Source organism: Anopheles gambiae, chromosome 3, assembly GCF_943734735.2.
Source record: "Anopheles gambiae chromosome 3, idAnoGambNW_F1_1, whole genome shotgun sequence".
Classification (NCBI taxonomy): Eukaryota; Metazoa; Arthropoda; class Insecta; order Diptera; family Culicidae; genus Anopheles; species Anopheles gambiae.
In genome coordinates this window covers 11,146,374-11,165,526 of record NC_064602.1, presented here as the reverse complement: position 1 = coordinate 11,165,526, position 19,153 = coordinate 11,146,374, and the positions used below count along the sequence as shown (strand labels likewise).

Sequence of the window (19,153 nt, the reverse complement as noted above, 5' to 3'; positions counted from 1 at the left end):
TCTGCAATGAGTACGCTCGCTCCAAACACACGCGGCGTTGGGGAGAGCGTGTGTAGTATTGCCTTCCTCTCCATCGAACAGCAGAAACCGGAAAGGCTGCTTGGTCACCAGGCTCGTTGCCTCCGCTAGCAAAAACCAGCACCAAGCGGTGGTGCGCAATCTTTAAGACGCGGCGGTTTATTTCTGGATATTTGCATAAGTGGGGTGTACTCTCCAATCAGTCAAGTCCGTCAGAGAGTAAGTCGCGTCGTCATTTTGCTGTTGTATTGGTTAAGCCTGCCTTTAGCGCGTGATACGAGTGTGGCTTTCTGTGTGTGTGTGTGTGTGCGCACAAGTCACGATCAATGCCTGCTTGAAAGGGTTAGTTAGCGAAAGAATGAGAAAGCAATAGTGTGAAGTGAGGGAATGCAAATGTGGGATAGGGTTATGCTCTCCCGTAGGGCTTCATTTAATTTTTTTACGTGCAAACCAACTCCTCCCATGCAGGAGTGACATTATAGGACAATGAAGTCAGAGCCAAATACGTACACACACACATAAATGCCTAAAGAGACTAAAAGCGCAAATGTGCATGCACGCTTAGGGGGTCGCCCCGGTCGTTCTCTCTGTGTGTATGATTATTTAACAGTTGTGTGCAGTTGCGCCGTGGGAATGCACTCACTGCTCGGTTGCATATGCCGTTTGTGGTTTTGTGTGCATAGGGAAGATTCAATTAGAGGTTGGTGGCCTAATTTTTGGAGTTGGAGACTGCCCAAAAAAAGGGTTGACGTTAAAAAATGTTAACATAAAAATAAACTATTAAACACGCTTCCAAAAAGAAGTTGGAGAGAAATAATGGCAAACATATGAACACGTACCATGTAGATAGAGCGCATCCGTTTGTGTCCTTTGTTTCGGGCCGCGGCAGGGATGATATGCACGTTAAAATATGTTAAAACCACCCGGCGGTGCGGCCAACTGGCATTGTTTCGTTGAGCAGATTTGCCAAATTAAAACAAAAAACATGCCAAAGTGCTGCGCTGCTGCGGCTCGATTATTAATTCGGCACCGTTCGGGTCGAGCGGCTATCGAGACGTGAGGTGATTTTGGTGTTTGAATCTCTCTGCTTCATCATCCGCTGGGCCCCAGCGTCGCCTTACAAGTGCTTTCGTTTGTCGCATGCCACAGATAGACACCGGCCAGTGTAATCTCACGTTTTCTGTTTTGGGCAACATATTTCTTTAGTTTATGCATCTTTTTCCCCCTTTAGGACCCTCCTCTTAGTGGCAATGAACTGCTGACGTTCGTATGTCCGTTGAAAAGTATGAATAGTTTTGAGCGTTCGTTTTCAAGCAACATCATAACCCGTCACGTCCCGTCACGCTTGTGTTTCGGGTATGGAAATCTATTCTCCTGCGCGTCCCCGTGGTACGGACGGTGCATACTAATGCGTTAGTTTATCTCTTTATGCTGCTGCTGTAATGCGGAACATTATTCGTGCAGAGGGGTTTTTTTTGTGCAAAATAATTTCTCTCCAACAGCTGGTTCTTATTCGGGGCGTAGTTGATAGGGCAAGAATTGGGAAATCATACTGGAAATTTCCATGTGTTTTGAGTTTTTCAGGCAGATTCGGTTGTGTTAAAACATGTGTTTTATGATAGGCAAAGCGGTGATGAGTGGGTTTTTACTATTTGCCTGCCAGGACGTCTTTTATCTCTCTATTTTCGGCATATTATTATGTGAACATGAGTCTTCTGTTTCAAAAGCTCTTATCACCTAAATGATAACGATCTCTTGATAAATGTTTCTCAAGTCAAATGAGCACAAACCTTGTCCCTGCATGTCACCATGCAAGAACCGTACCTGGAGTTACAATTTGATAAACGTCGAAGGGTGCCTATACACATGGTACTCCTGATTTTCCCTTCCATCTTGTCGTTGAAACACTCTCTCGTTCAATTGTACCTGAGAGCAACGTACCAAATGAGAGTTTCTGTACCATTGTGGTGTAGAACTTCAATGATGGTGGAAGTTTTTTTTACAACCTTTTTCTTTTGCACATTTCAAGACCTCTGCCATGACGCATATTGCAGAACCAACCATTCTTTGCACCGTAAAAAGAAGGGAACGGATGTGTATTGTGCTGCCTATAAAATTGTTCCTCGTCCATCTTTTGTTGTGTGTGCTGTGTGGTTTCGCAACGGATTGTGGGGTGATCCTCGTCAACCTCGTTCTAAGCAGATGGAAAAAATCATCCACCCATGTTTAAGAAGAGGATGGTTCAACAGCACTTTCAATCAACTCTAATGGTAATAAAAATGACAGTGTTGCAAAGCCACAGCTTTGACAAAGTGGAGTTTTTAATTTCTCTGCTAGAAGCGAGCAAACCCGGAGATGCTTTTTAATTTAAAAAATTGCTTCACAAATGTGATCGATTTTTGTCTTTGTTTTCATTTTCTACACAAGGTATGTGGTGACGTATTTACCCTCTCTTGCTGTATGAACGAAATGAAACCCGTACGTCGTTGTAAGCATTTGAGATAAAACATTCTTCTACCGTCGTCCAGCATCTTCTTGGGCTGGCAAATGGCAAGCGTGTGCAGATTAAGAATGGCAAGACAACACTACTCCGTATGACGCATCGAAGTGTTGAGGCATAATTGTGTGTGCTGGAGAGGAGAGAGAAGAAGTGGCGAACGAAAAGAACATTCATTCTTTTACAGCAGCAGCAGCAGCGCTTCTCGTGTGTGAATGGGAATATGGCTTGGTGTAGAAAATCAGTTTGAATGGAAGCACAGCTACAGATGGTAGCGTATCCTTTTTGCCCTCTTTCTTCTACTTGCTGGTGCGATTGTTTGTTCTGAAGACAAACGTTGTGTAAGAAATTTGATTCCTTCGAGTTCTCGGTTCGGTTCCGGAGAAATCCGTTAGAAATCTTTGATGTTTGGTCGGTTTTTTTGCTGGTTCAATGAATGTTTCTCGTTTTTATCTCCCTTTCTTGGTTGTGAAGTGAGGGTGAAATTCCATCAGTTAAAGGCATTATGTGTGACGGAAGATTTGTTTGAGGATGCTTTTTTTTGGTCCGCATACCGCGTCGTCACGCTTGAACGAGTTTTAAAAATTTTATCTTTTCTCGTGAATTTGTCTTGCAATTGTGAAGTGTCTTTTTTCTTTAGTTGTTACACTATGAATCATTCAGCGGTTGTTGAAACGGGCCGAAATTGGTAAGTTTGAAATAGTTGGCAATATTTCAAGGTCCTGCACCAGTTAAGTGGCGTTCAAATCTCCTTGTTTGGCTTGTGCAAATAAATAAAGGCGACGAACCCACCCGATACAATGCAAGTTGCTACGTTTGACCTGTTTGCCGTACCAATTCGCACCCAGTTTTGCACCTGACATTGGCATTCCTCATCCGTCGCAAGATTCGCAGCATCGTACAAAAAATACTATAAAATTATGTCGCTAAATACTCACTTGCTAACAAGCGACGAACCTCCTTTCCTCTACTTCTTCTGAACTTTATATTATCTCGAATTAGTGCGAGTGTGTTTTTCGGCGGGTTAAAAAAGAAAGCAGCACCGAAAAGAAAGGCCCCCACACTCCCGAAATGAACCTGTTGTTGGGCCCCACTGGCGTGTTGATGATGGCAGCTGCTGGAACATTTGCTTCTGTGCTCTCTGTGCGTGCATGTGTGCGTCACTGTTTGGGGTTTGCAAGTTAGTTAAGGTGAGTTTGCTGGACGGCCGACCGCGTGCCGCCGTGTGCTGCTGCGCGCACGTTGTTCCGGTTAGGTTTTTGCCGAGGTTGCATTCCGATTGTGTATTATTTTTTTCCGTTTTTTCCACTGTTTGATTATTGTGCACACTTCTCTTTCTCTCTCTCTCTCGTCACATGTTGTGTGTTGCCGGAGCGGTTAGTAACAGAGCCTTTCATGTGTGAGTGCACAGTTTTGTGGGTTTTGCAAACGACCTTCGCGCGCGGGTTGGTGGGTGAGCTTTTATTCCGGCCAAAAATTGAATGTTTCCCTTTCGGTTTTTATTCGGTTTTTTGTCTCTTCTGTTGCGTTCAGGCTCTCCCCACAGGTGAAGGTTTTCTGTTGCTGTTTCGTGTGGTTTATGGCTTTGTTTTGTCTGGGTGGTTAATTTTGTTTCCCCTTTCCCTTGGGTGGCGCATGGGTTTCGATTGCTGCTGTTGGGTTGGTTCGTCCGACTAATTTCTTCTCGCTGCTTTCCGCGCTTGTGCCCGGAGGGCAGGGAAGTAGTGTGTCGGTGCGCAGAGAGTGTAACCGTGCAAGGAAAGTTTAATCAGCTACAGACAGGCTGCTTACTCGCTACAGGCAAAAAAAGAAACAAAACAAAGAAGAATTCGTCCATATTTGGCACTTGGAAGCGTAGTAATAGTGGCGTATGCTGGTAAAGGTTACGCTTTCATCGAAAAGGTTGCGTTCGTCGCCTGCTGCTTGTGTATTGCAAAGCCTCTCCCCGTGATAGTTGGCACGCTGGTGTAGTTGAGGTATTGTAGCTGTTGATGGGTACAATAAAAAGGGAGTGTACACACATTCGGGCTTATGCCGAGGCCGACCATAAATCTCCAAACGCCACTCAGCGCAAATGGGGATAAAGTTGCCTGGCGAATAAAAGGGAACGGCATTGTAAAGTGACGCACTGTGTCTGCTCACTTCAGCATGCTGTAGTGTAATAGCGTTTGGGAAATTGGGCGGAAAATTTCTCGTTTGGGTTTTTCTGCTTCGAAGGACAGGATGTTTCTTTTCCGTTCTTCAAACCCCCTCCAGACGTGTTTTCGTGCTCCAGAGGGACATGAAATGCCTTGGGCTGTCGATAAAAGTCACATCCTTGTTTGCTGTAGGACCATGGCCAGAGCCATTAAAAGAAATAATCGAATTTTTGGCTCATTCAAATAGGCGACACCCCCTAACGACAGAGGTTATAAGAGAGCTGTCGTTTAAGGGGTTGCTCAATTTCGTCAATAAATGTTAAGCGCTCGAAACGATCTGCTGCTGCACGTGGCGTCTTCGTTCTAGATAGGGGAAGACTGGATGATTGCAATCCCGCGCCTGAGGCCGTTTAATGTGCGTAGTGACCGGAAAAGCAGGAAATAGTGACCCCCTCCCGTACTGGTTCGATGCTGTACTCTTCCCCAGCGATGGTTATAGTAAAGGAAATTGGAACGAAAGACTCCTACTCCTCCAAAAAACATGAAATTAAACGGAAGAGGTACGACAGAGATAGCAGAATGTGCAAACACCACTTCTACACACTTCCATCGCATTGAAGTCTTCTTGGCGGATCCGCTCGCAGTAAATGGCGTGGGGACGATACAGACGGCACACGGCGGTGATAAACGATGGGGGGTGTTTAGCTATTTGGCAAATAAAAACATGGTCGGTTTGTTTTCGTTTAGCTACGAGCTGGTTGGTTTAGAAGGGGATGTTTAATTATGGAGGGAAAAATTGTTCTGTAAGGGGGAGGTACATTGAAGCAACATTTTGTTACTCTACATCTCCGATCTAGAGCAAGGGCCTATCGTAGATCTGTTTCTTTGGGCGATAGTTTATGGTCAATTTCTACCAGAGTCACTGAAAATGGATAATTGTCCATCTCCAAATTAGGTTCCCTCATATCTCTTAGCATTATTTGCATTTTAAATTGACTCCACTATCTTGGGCGCTTTTATGGCTTCTCTCTCTCTCCAATAGTGCCTGCCGTAGATCCGGTTTGAATGTCGATGGCGTTATCTGGCGCTCGAGGGACATCTGGGCCTGTCCAAAATACGCGGCGACACCTTCGCGTTTGATTTGATTTGTCTATAATTTCAACCCCAGCGCCCTTTGAAGAGGGTGGTGATGGTGGTGCAAACGAGAGAGTGTGCTCAATGATTCCAATTGCTATCAATCATGCGCAATCAATAGCCTTCCACCGGAGCGATAGCACTGCTGGGCCCGGAGGTGGTATACGATATCTTTGGGTTTCGCATGTTCTCATTCGCTCGGCCCCTGTGGCTGATGATGATGACCATTTAGCGCACCACCCATCAAGGTGCTGGCGATGGATGCGGCCTGCTCTCTCCATGCTGCAGCCATGGGTGTGGGTAAGAAAAAATGGCAAAAATCGTTTAATGCCGCACACTTTATTTGGCGATCGGCAAGTAGCGAACGTGGCGACAAAGTACAATTAGCCAGTGAGGGACAGTTTAAGTAAAGGCAAGTTTTTTTTTCCACCGTCTGCTTCCCATGTTTACATCGCATTTTCCTTATCAGTATCAGATCGTGTTCGAGAGTATAGGGTCGTAATACTGCGGCGTCAATCCAAGTTTGAAGGAGGAGCGATACGGCTATAGGTTGTTGGTATTTCTATATCTTCAGTGTGTAACAAACTCCAACAATTCCCAATAGAGTCATTTGTGCAGCTCTGTGCGGGCGCTCAGTATGTAGGGACAGGAAAACTTCTGCACTCACACACAAACTTCCTTCCGGGGACCGTTTTTCCTCATCGTGTTGCGCTCTCTCTGTGGCCAGATGTGTGCTTTGGGACAGCTTTTATCTGTTTGGTTAGGTGTTAACTCTTTCGGCGAAATGATAAAGTGAGAAGGAAAGCATCCTTTCAGGCACTATGCAAGGGAATGATAGAGGCAAAAAGCATGCAGTAGTCCGTTTGGGTTAACTTCCAGTGTTTGTTTGTGTGTCCAGAGTTAGCGTATTCATTTTTTCAGTTGCACTTACCGACTGAACGACCCCAAAAAAAAAACTAAATCCTAAAATAAACAACCCATTGGTGGTGGTTGTGGCATTGGGAGTCAGGGATGGGCAACATCTGTTTTCGGCAATCGATGGGACGTCTATGGAATTGGAGGAGAAGAAGAAGGTGAATGTGAAATTCGATAAAGCAATCGTATTGTGCCAGATGATATCAGGAGCTAACTTGGAAGGTTTGTTTGTTGGAGTTGTAAAGTAGCACTGAAGATGAACTGAAGTGGTGCACGGCATTTGGAGCATAGTTTCAGATTCGGGATGAAGTTCATGTGCATCAGAAGGTATGGAAATAGTTTACTTGAAGTTCTTACTTTCAAGTAATTTTGATATAAAATGTACAAACAATTACATGTACAACATCTGTAAGTTTTTATGGAGTTCCTAGGAGCTCCAGAATAGAATAATTGAATATGTATTGTGCATTATCAAGACCTTGGACTTTTTTTGTGATATTTTTACCTCTCACAACATAAAATAGCTAATTTTACAGTTGAAGAATGCATGAAACTCAAAAATGTGTCCTTTCATCGTGTTCACAGAAGCTAGTTGCTCGACACTTTTTCGTGTGTGTTCTGTAACCAAAAAACGCATTAGATGCAGAGTGCCACCACCAGCTCTGTGTTACACAAACTGTATTATTGCTCTCGCGCTAAGATATCATGCCTCGGTTGATGATGATGATGATGGCGGTGATGATAATGCAAATCGATTCGCTACCGCGCAGAATGCTCCATAAACCTACAACCATGCCTCTGTGCCGGTCAACTTCGAAAAGGCTGGAGTTGCGCGCTACTGTGTTACCTATCCACGTGCACTCGGCTGTTCCGCATGCTGGCATTATGCAACGGTGTTGTGCTGTGATGGTACCGAGAGGTTGTTACTCTGTTTGCTATTAAGAGTCTCTTTGGCTCACGCATCAGCTCTCTTCACACAAGCTCTGGTGTGCACTACCGCGAGAGTTGCTGGGGGGAAGAATTTACGACGACAGCCGCCGCCGCCGCCACATTGTGCACGGGCTTGCTTCTTATCGATGGGTGCGTCTTGGAGCCCGAGTTTCATGTTTTCGTCGCGGTTTATAATGTCGCCTGTACCGCGCAGCCACACGCAAACATTCATCTCGCATCACCAACGGCAGCAGCAGCAGCCGGTGCAAGGCGGAGGCTGTGCAGGAAAAATGTGATTAACGTGCAAATGTTTTCCTCTTACGGCGGCGGAATAAGTGATGGTGTAGCAGTGTGCGCACAACACCGGTGCAAATAATTACACGGCTACTGTAGCTCTAGCAGGCAGGCAGGCAGGCAGAGGCAGTATGGGGCGTGGAGGGTTCGTCGCTTACGCCTTCTGCTCATAATATCGCCCGAAAAAGTGGACAACTTACAATGGGCGTGTTTGTGTAACGCGAGCCCTGTCTGCAGCTGATGTTGCCATATTTTGTAGTTTTACATCGTTACCTTGTAAATTACGCGCAATTTATCCCGTTGACAATCGCTTTCGGGGTGTATTGAGGATGATGGGCGCTGCTGCCTATTCGAGAGTCATCCAGCGGCACTTGCGGGGCGATGCGTAACAGCCTGGTTTGAATGTTATGTCGAATTGTGGATGCTCCCATTTGCATTGGATCATAAACAAAGGAAACACCTCCAACACACAACATGTTATTATGATACTCTTCCGCTTACCGGCTGTCGGTGTGTTGGGGGTGACTTGAATTATTAAATTAAAAATATTTGATTGTTTATCCATCCGTTCATTTTATGCATCATTTGACGCAGCCGTTAAATTAGAAACAAATTTATCTTTATTTTCTTCAAAAGCACACCACCATCTCATGGAATGAATTGGAACAATAAAATAACCGACCGAGAGGTGTGCAACCTTTTGCATTTCGTCGGTGTATGTTGTGCCCATCACTGCTGCTTGCCATGTTTTTGTTGCCTGTGTTCGTCTGTTACCGGTTTTTTATTACTATTCTCCTTCTTCCGCTTGATTGAGCACGCTCGGAACAGTCGGTCGCGGAACCCACTTGTGTTATTGTGTCAGGCCGTGCGCGCACACAACGCACAGGTGCAATCGAGGACCGGAGGGAGAGCATGCATGCTGCTGGCTGCATATACCGGAATTCAAATTGCACTGCAGAACAGCATGCGCGCTCCGAAAGTCGTCGCGTTCTCTACGTACGTGTTCCATTCGAATCGGTCCCGCGAGGGGGGTTAGTGGCTAGAGCGAATAGAGGCAGAGGCTGGTGGTGTGATGGTGATAAAAACATAAACCATGCTCATGTGCACATGCTATCGTGTAGCGTAACGCTGGGGAGGGAAATAAAAAGGGAAACAGAATGAATGATTGCGAGGGGGGGAATGGTGGTGTTGTGATGCATGCTGTTGGTGCATGTTGTGCACTGCCAGAACAATACAAGTTTTTCGATTGCGACGACAGTTTGAACACAAGCAGGCAGTCTCTTGGGATGATGCAAGAAACGTGTTTTTTTTGGGATTGAAACTTTTATGTCTTTTTATTGGTGCAAAAAAACAAAAAAACTTAAATAAAAGGCAATTTATTTTTTATCCTTCAAGCTATTACTTTTTTTTTTAATATTTGTTGAGCGATATTTTACTTACGTTTCTTTTGTTTGTTTCCTCTCAATTGCAGGTAAGTCGCCAGTACACTTTGCATGTATCATAGAACCAGAGCTTCCTCCGTCCATTATCCGATCGCTAAGAAGACCAAGGTAAAGTGTGATTGTTTTGTATTCGTTTTCTTGTTTTTTTCCTTCGTGTGAGACATCTTTCCCTTTTTCTGTAAGTGGGTTTTTCCTTGGTCTCTATCTTGTAGTTTCTTGTGTGTTTACTTTTTTCCACTTTGCTTTGAATTGTTCTTTTTTTACTTGTATCTTTACTTTGTACTATTTAAATTGTCTTGTTTGCTGTATTCCTTATGCATCTAAATTAACTTGCTCTTAAATTTGTTTTATGAGTTGCTTTTTGTTTGTTCTCTTACAACCTCTTATCAAGAACTTTCTTACTGGTTGATACCATTTATGCGATGCGTTTCGATTGACACTGTACTGCGAAAGCCATAATTTAATCATTAAGCCGAGGAATTTAAAGCCCCTCGGGCCGCCATACCACTGATAATGCTCTTTGCGCAGCTGTCGTTCCTCGATGATAGTACGCATTTGGTTTTGCACATCTGTTTTTGCTAAACCTTCAAATGCGCAAACCACACAAAAAAAGGCTCTTATCTGTTGTTTATTTTTTATGCCGGAAATTAGTTCCAAAACAAATACAATTCGCAATTTGCTATGTTTGCGTCGTCTCGTGTGTGTGTTGTAAGGATGCAAAATTGTAGAGTTTTCAAATCAAATTTTCAAATGAACACTAATTGAAGTTCATGACCTCTGCCGGAAACGCTGCTTTAAAGATTCCGAAGATTTTAGATTTTACCAGTATTGGGGCCCTTTCCGTTTGAAGTTCGTAGGTTGAAATTTCAGCCTGTCAGCTGTTTGCATTGTATAGCAGTTTTCGAGCAGCTATCTAAGTGGGTATTATATTCAGGTAGGCTTATCCCAAGGTATATAAATTTAGAAGGCTGATTTATATCGTTTCTGTTTTTTGAATGAAGATTTTAAGAGTGTTAATTTTCAACCATCCTGTCAAAAAGTGATGTTAAAAATTGGTTATAAAAATGCTATGAAACCACCTGGACTACATAAACTTTGATTCTAGATTTCACCACCTGATCTCTTTAATGCACATTGAGGTAAATGCAAACAACACCGTGTTTTGCCATTTTTTCGAGCAGGTACTCGAATCTAATTCTAGCTTTTAGGCTGGATTAATCTAGACCAAAAATTGCAGGCTAATTTTGTGTGTTGATTTTGTATGCAGTGTTAACATGATTTCAGCCTCCAACTGTCAAACTCCATACAAAAAACTGACTAGAATCGTGAAGGGCCCCATTGTTGGGGAAGGTGCTCTGTGCTGTGTTTCTTTAAAGCTATGTTTGTTTTACTTGGTTTGCCTATCGAACTATACAGGAAAGTGTCTGTTGTTTGCCGTATGCGCACGGAATTCTAGAGGTGAAAGTAATTGCGAAATAATGCTTCCTACATTCCGGAGGTATACCACCAGTGTGACAAATTCGCTGTCGCTGTTTCTCTGCAGTAAACCGTTCGGATCAGTCTGTTTGCGTAAAAGATTTGCCCGGCATTTCCGGCGGAGTGCACATTTCCTGAACAAGTGAGCCAAGATGCTTGGGAGGGGAAGCGAAAAGGGCGTCCATAGTGGTGGCAACTATAAACTTCCTTTCTGCTGCTTCATCTTGAAGCCACAAACTTTGCCATCCAACAACCACCACAGTCTCGCGCGGTTGCATTCCAGACTCTTTCGCAGCAGCAAAACAACAAAGATTTTGCACTCGGCCGAGACCCGGACGGGACAATTTTATGGACATCGAGTGTGTGTGTCTGCGGTGTGTTTATTGGTGGGCTCACTTCCTTCCCCTCCGCGCGCGGGTTTTTGGGGCGTTGTGTGGAATCCGGCGCGAAAGTGTAAAGTGTGCGGCCCCGGGACCGGCTGAGATTTTTTTGCGAAAAAGTGCTGGCACTTAATCGGTTCGGTGGGGTTGGCTCACGATTAAAGCGAATGCGGGCCCTTGTTTTTTTTTAGCAAAGAGAAGATCAACCGAGCCGGCGATTTATGTGCGGTGGTGCGTACGTGCACACGAGTCTTGGGCGGATGCAGGCGCTCTCAAAAACGTGTTTGAAAACTTGAAAACCCAGCATCGCCGGGGAAGAATGTTTACACGACGCCGCCCCGCGGTGGAAGAGCGTACGGTGTTCGGTTTTGATGCATTTGCGGTTTAATGCTTCCATTCCGGTCTCTCCTCGGCCGAGCTCTCCTGGGTGGTGTGTGGTGTTGTGATCTCTTCTGCCTGGTTTCATTCTCTCTCTAGGGGTTTTTATTCTGTTTTTAGTTGCAAAGTGCGTTTCACTTTCGCAATCAAAACCAATCCCACCGGATGTGTTGTGGTGTACCGGGTACCTTATAGTCGGTTGTGCGATGGAGCCCGGATGGGTGCGTGTGGGCCGTGCTGAGAGAGCCAAGTCATCGTTATTATTTTAATGATCGCAATCGAAAAAGCGAAGCCTTTACCGATTCTGAATCGGTTGTTATTTCCGGTGTTAAAAATCGTTGCCGCGGATGGGGAATCGTTTTAATGTTCTCGCTGGTGGCGGCATACAGGGGCTGGAATTTATTGTATGAAAGTGTCTGAATTGTACAGCAATTCTCACATATAATAAAGTAATGAATCTTGCAGGGTATTGTATTACTGATTGAATGGTAAGGGAATAAAAGTGTCCGTTTTAATTGATCATTAGTAAGGATTGACATTGAACTTGTTTTTTTTTATATACAAAACCTTTTTCGTTGAAGAAGTGTTGGGTTGTCGTCCCCTTCTTTATCATTTCGAGGAAGTTATAATGAACTGCCTCTGGTGCACGTTCCGATTGAAGTGAACATGTGCAACATTTTCTTATCAAAGCACATGGTAGAAAAAAAAGTGGCGGAATGATCAAACGAACTTGAAAGTTGCAATCGTTACATTGTTTGTACAGAATGCATGATTTGCTTAATGTGTTGCATTTGGTTTATGGCGTGACACAGTTAATCAATGCGCTTATTTTCTGTTTTTTTTTGCAGAGAAATAGGCTTTAAATTACATCACTTTGTATGATTTATTTTTTGTATTCTAAATCAAGTTCTGATTGGTTTTTGCCGTGTTTTTATGGGGTGACGGTAGCAATCATAACATTTTTGTCGCAATGTTTGTCGACTAGCTTTTTCTGAAGTTCTTCCCTGCAAGCTACGCCAGGAATGACAATAAGAGAAGTTAGTCCTTTGCTGTTGCTAAGAGATTTTGCCAAGTAGAGCCTTTGTCTAGCGAGAATGACAGCTTACTCGTACGACGACCACGACGACGACGACGATGCCTTTCGATCTCACTTCAGTGCCTGAAGAACGTTTCTCGTCCGGGGACCCTAAATAATACGACACGTAATAACGTTTCTTCATTCTGCCTGATGAAATGGTCTTTTCCACACCGGATCTGACGTTTAGCTGCAGACCTTTCCTCTTTCAACACACACACACACACACTGAAGTCGCATGTCGCGCCTCTTCGGCGTACGTCGCCCTGTCCCTTTTCCGGGTTTGCTTTTGGTTTGACTTTCGCCACGTTTTACTGGCTGTGCAACACCGCGCGTGCAGCTCTAAATGTGCGATGCGTTTTCTGGACGATGGTGAACCTCTCTCATCCGGTCCCGTTGCAGCCAAGGAGCAGCAGAACTCGCAACCCCCTCGGGCAGCCTGCTGCTGCAGCACCACAGCCCTTCTAGACTCTCCTCTCCGTTAAATGCATTCGAAAGTTTAATAGCTTTTGCCGGCTAATTACGGGAATGCGAAAATTCTCACGTTCCGGTGCTCTGTGTTGTGCTCCGGGCTGTCGTCTTCGTCGTTCCAGGATATATCTGGGGTTCGGGGTGTTTTTTTTTGTTCGGGTCTCTCCTCTGTGTGCTGGGTTTTTGTGACCGTTGCAGGCGAGACGCAGAATCATTAGTAGACGTTTGGCTCTGACGCGTCCTGTGAAGAGCACAAAGAAGACGTAGAGTGTTTAGGATGCCGCTGGATTGGAGGCAGGGTTCAGGACTCTTCGTTTTCAGTTGTCTTTCTGTGCCTGTGCCTAAAGGCTTAACCGTAACGAGGCCTTGGTGGTGTGGGGTTTTTTTTTCTTCGGATATTCTCTTTTTTACCTTTACGGCGACGCTTGTGTGTGAAGAACATTATCTTATGAATGGTTGAGTAGATTGAATGGAGGGCGCATTAAAGTTTGAATGAGTTTTGGCGCTTTTCCAAAATTGTCGCTTGAAGTTGCTGCCGTTATGTCTCAAGGAGTGGCAGAACTTGAAAAGCTTCCTGCTGCTCAAGAGAGTCAAAAGCAGTGGAAAGATCATGAAATTTGTTTGGAATCTTGTTAAAGTAGCAGCAAAGAAATGATTGGATTTGATTTTATTTAAATTAATTCAGAAACGTTTCACCAAAAGCGCCATCGGAACTCGTTTGATGAGTCATACTTTTAGGGAATGAACAAAGATCATTGGTACAATATCCACGAAACTATAGAACGTCTACGTATACGATACGTGGCAGTTACTGGAGTCGCTTTAAGGTCATTGAGGGTTTCATTTGAGGCCTCGGCTTAACTTCAATAAAATCTATTAAAACCTTGGCTCCTCCTGCTCCGACACGCTAATCTTGACACATATCACTTCGCATCCGCTGGTAGTGTTATTGTTTATGCGTTCCGATTATGTCAAAATTATCGTTTAAGTATTGCATTTACCATGCAAACAGAGGCACATCAATCAGCTCACCAGCATCCCGTACAACACCCTCCCTTGTCGCTACTGTTTTTACCCTTGAATAGTACGGGATGATTAATCTTCAGCCCGCGCTGCAGTCGGCGTTTTGTTAACAGCAAGTTGGTATCAGTCACCCAAGGGGGTGGTGGTGAGCAAAATGACAGTACAAAAGCAAACGGGGTACGACGAAATGGCTAATTGTTTTAAATTTATTTGCTCCAACACTGCTGGGAGCGTAGGACTGACGAGGCAAAGCCGGCTAACTCTGATGCTCTTGATGCTTTGGATGATTTGTATGATTTAGATGCAGTATGTGTTTAGCAGGAGGAGGTGGTGGGGAGTTGCACTTCCTCGGCCACGCAGACAAACACCAGTAGCTGGAAGATTGGATGCAGCCAGCCGAGAGACGAGACTAATAATAAAAAAAGTCTGTGTCAAGTACGCACGCCCTAAGCTCGGCTCTTATCGGCTTGGCTCATTAGAATGGGTTAACCATTATGTTTCATGTTTTATGAGTAATGTGTGAAGGAAGGGAAATTATTCAACTGTCGTCGAGTGATTTGTGCGTGGAGTGTTTTTTTTTGTTTCATTCACCATTTGGCTTTCTCATTCAGTGGCTGGGAAAAACGCCCTAACGAGAGACCGGCGGCAGTGGTGAAAATAATCAAAACTACAGTTACACTTGATGCGTATTTTATCAAAAGAAAACTAAAACAATCCGTCTCCGCGGTCGGCGGGGGGGGGGGGGGGCACACGCTGCATTAGGCTTTGCTGAAGTGGGGAACCTTTTGATGCGATCTCTCCTCTCTCAGGCCTGTGTTGAAGTTGCTGACTGGGTGGCTTAACCCCTTTCATCATCGCCCCATATCAAAGCATCGCCAGAGTCTCTCGATTGGCGACGCAAAATTGCCACTCTGGCGGTTTGGAATTAATTGAAACCGGAAATGCTTAATTTAAAAGCTGCTGTCTCTTCTTGGGCATTTTGTGATCTCTCTTTCTCAGTCTGTCTTACGGTCGACGACGGGGCGGAGTGTGTGGTTCAATATTTCAGATGATGAATTTCCAACCAATGTCGCGGCAACAAAGGAGCTGCAAGCAGACAGCCGCGGCAGCATCATCACGGTCCGGTGGCGTTTGAAAAGGAAATTTTAATAAAGCGAAAAATGCAACAGATTTCATTGACGAAGATGGTTGGTCATCGTTCCGAAGGGAGAGAGTGAGATGCGTGCGAGCGTTCGAAATTGGGAAAGAAATGATGGTTTTTGGTGTGGGTGGGGTGGTGGTGGGTGGGGCTGTGCTGATTGTTCGCCTCCGCCAAGGCAAGCATAAAACTGTTGTGATTGATTTATGGGCTACAGTTTGTGATTTTTAATTGCCACAGCGCGCGCTGCCACAGCTTTTTGCTGCGGATGGACCAACCTCCGCCTACCTTTCTGCCTTCTGTCCAGCAGCAGCTGCATGTAAGTGAGTGGAAGTAAAACTCTACGTTTTTGAAAGACGATGTGGCCACGTGCCCTTTCCCTTCGCCCATGTCCGATTGTTGATGGGGGGGTTTGTTTTTTTCGTTCCTCCATTTCGCAGCATAATTTTAATTGTTTGCAGCGATACACGTCTAATGACGCGCTCGCCACACAGTGGCTTTGTGTCTGTGTGCTGTGGCTGCTATTGGAAGTGAAGACATGTTTCGAAAAAAAAGGCACTTTTCCGCTCCGAGGGGCTCAGCCGGCTGAATTACAAATCATATTTTGATGATGATTGCTTGGCAAAAGGCGGGGCACAGCATTTCAAATTGAGCCTTAGAGTGCGTTAATGCTATGCTACTGGGTTTATCGGACGGTGGAATAATGGTTTTGAATTTGCACTACGCTCGCTTTGTTTTGTGACCATGAAAAATGATCATAATAATTTGATAAACATGCTCTTTTTAGCTTAAAACAATTGCAAATTATAAAATATTTTATTCTGTTTGGTAAAGTTGCACTACCACGCTTAGCTGAAACAAATTAAAATAAAGAGAAAGGTAGCAAAGGGACGCAATGAAGCTTATGAACATTAAAAGTCATGTTTTAAATTAATTTTGCACTATCCTCTATCAGACAACTGTCATCCATGCCTCCATGCCCCCATCAGCGCATATAGTTTCTCAGCTAACACGGAGCAATGAACTCATCGCTCACGCTACAGAACTAGCATAATAAAAAGGGCCTGCCAAATGTATGTGTGTCGCTCTGTGTGTGTGTGTGTGTGTGTGAATAATGGTGACCGCGTTAAACTATTCGTTGAAAGCGGACCGCCGCCCGGAAAACAGAATCAGACCCATCCGCATAATTTGCGTTGACAGAATCGGGGTGGAAAAAAAGGAGAGAGAAAAGCTGCCGCTGAAAAACTAGAACAATTTCTGCTCTGGAACGTGTGTGTGTTTCTGCACAAACCTTAACCCCCCAGAAGAGAGCCATGGAGGTGGCATGGAGGAAGGCTGTGTTGCGCTGGATCCTAGCCAAAAGGTGTGACCGATGTGTCGAGGTGGCAGGCGGTCAGTAGGAAGTTCAGTTGGTTGGTGATGATGAAGGGAGAAGAAAAGAAAGGTTGGGATGAGTTCGAAATTTATGGATGCAAAGAGAATTAGAAAACTAGTTCAGCGAGTGACTAATGGCACAGGTTCTCGTCGGTGGATGCGACACGTTTTGGAGTTTATCATCTATTTTAAGCTGAAATTTGCTTTTTCTATTTTGTAAATATTTAGTCTGTGAAGCGTTCGGTCGAGAGGCTTTTGAAAGCTAATATTTATATCATCTCGTTTCACGTACGCCCTCCCCGGCACTGCATGCTCATCACTTTTGACATGATCTTCATTGCCAAGCAAAGCGTTTGTGGTTGTTTTAAAAGAAAATGAAATTAGAAACAAAACACTGTGTTATGACAATTCATTTATGCCCTCCTCTCCCAACCACTCCACTACTCTGCCACTGCGTTTGTCTCTTTTATGCGCCTGCCCGTGTGACGACGGTGTGCAATGACGCGTGTGCACTGACTCGTGACCACGAAAGTGAATCCAAGCGTGTTCCGAAAAGCACATAATGCGTGATTTACGTTGCTCGGTTGTATTAATTACGTTCGTTTGTGGTCGGTTGTTTTTATTTTATTTTTTTCGTTGCTGCTTGTTGTTCGTCAACTCTCTTCTTTTAATTGTTCCATGTCAGTTTGTGTGCAACTTGTGTCATGAAAAGTACTATTGGAGTAAAACTATGTTTTCCTTTTATATTCTGACTAGGATTTGTGTCGGATTGGTTTGTGCGAACAACTCAAACTCTGCATATAATCCGATTAAATTTTATTATTCATGAAAGGGAGGGTTAATTTGCCATTCTCATTTGTAGTCAATACAATGCAGTGGTAAAATACAAAAAAAGAACATTAAAACGTTCCGAAAGTAGTTTTAATTGGCACACATCCAAAACGGCAACGATTGACAAATCAATATTTAAACAGCTTGAATTTTATGTTTATTGGCAAGGCTAACCCCATCTGGATAAGTTGCTTTATTCTTTCTCTTTCCCTGCTGTACTCTTTCCATGTGTTGAATCTGGCCATATGTATACAGCATTGAGGTTCAGCTTCTTTTTCTCTATCAGCATTTCTCTTCGATCGTTTTGGTTTGGAGATAAATCGATTACTTTTTTTCGGTCCGCGGTTGAGGCAGATCTGTGTGTGTGTGTGTGTGTGTATGTACACACTTACCCCGTAATGGAAGGTGTAGGTGGGTGTTGAATTGATTAACAGAAATTGAAAGCGAAATGAAAGTGTGGCACTGTAGTGCGGGCGGCGTACTCACAGAGAGTGTGTCTTTGACGGTTCGTTTGTTTTTATTAGTGTGTCGGTTGGGAAAAAGTAAACCTTGTGTTTTTTTTTTGTCTACCACCATTTCAAACGTTTTCAGATTGATGGAATTTGTGTCGATTCAGTTGGACTAGTTTTGTTTTGTCATTGAAAGCTGAAAAGAAAGTGTAAGCTTTATTCCAAGCGAGAAAGGGAATGGGTAAACAATGTTGAAGTAACGTATTAAATCAATTTTATAACGATGATTTCAAGAATTCCGCCACAAAAAGAGCAAGATCCTGCTTTAGAATCCCATCCCATAAGCAAATAAGGTTCTGCTTTGATTATATTGTTTACCTCGTGCGCTGTCGCTTTTTTGTACAAACACCAATTGTGTTGTGTTATATCCAGGATTAAATTGTCTTCCATCGGTACACAGCAGCATCTTCCGTCAGCAGCGACGAGACACTGCTCTTGGCGACATTCGACTGCGGGGCCCTGTACGACAGTCGATCAAGATCGCAATTCGACGATCTTCAGACACAGAGGTTGACACACGTTTGTTCGTCGCCTACGCACCATGAAACTGCTGCTAAGCATTGTTTTGAACGAACCGGGCAGAGTTGATGTTACGGATGCAGTTTTTTGTGTGGCGAGATGTGTATTTATTTGTTGGTTTACATTTTACATACGGCGAAGTCTTTTGAATAAAACCCTCTGTCAGCATGATTCATCCGCGGCGTTCTCGCACGTTTGGACAAATTTATTCCGATTGTGTTATTTTCGGTGATGGATTAAAGCAGAACGCCAGTGGTAGCGTGTGCCACACAATGGTTAAATGCCATTCGAGAGAGCAGGGGAGGAGGACCACGATCGTTTCAAACGATAGTGCGCGATCGATGGCAATGATGATGATGATGTGTCTCTGGGTGGAATAATAAAGCACACACGGGTTTGCTCGCATCGAAGGAACTGTTCTTTAACGCCGGCCCATAAAATCAAAACGTAGGAATAAAACCTAAACCTTCCGAAACCACTGCTACTCCGCACTACAGTGTACAATGCAAATGGTGACGGAAGAGAGGGAACATCTGTGGCCGGTTTGTGGAAAATCCATCGGAAATGCCAGGCTTAAGGGGTGCGCCTCGTATCTCTTGAATTGAAGTGCG

The 19,153-nt window shown here is 44.3% G+C and overlaps 1 protein-coding gene across 2 annotated transcripts in view; it reads left to right on the top strand.

Annotated features, from left to right (window-relative positions):
• The window catches only part of LOC133392697 (signal-induced proliferation-associated 1-like protein 1), a 78,637-nt gene that overhangs the window by 9,639 nt on the left and 49,845 nt on the right, over positions 1 to 19,153 (top strand). The window contains exon 2 of one of the 2 annotated variants that reach the window (XM_061653321.1): positions 9,403 to 9,476. In XM_061653321.1, the coding sequence (XP_061509305.1) occupies positions 9,420 to 9,476 (57 nt within the window). In that variant the 5' untranslated portion in view covers positions 9,403 to 9,419. Of the gene's footprint in view, positions 1 to 9,397; positions 9,477 to 19,153 lie in introns of both variants that reach the window. The other variant, XM_061653320.1, reaches the window with a different exon arrangement.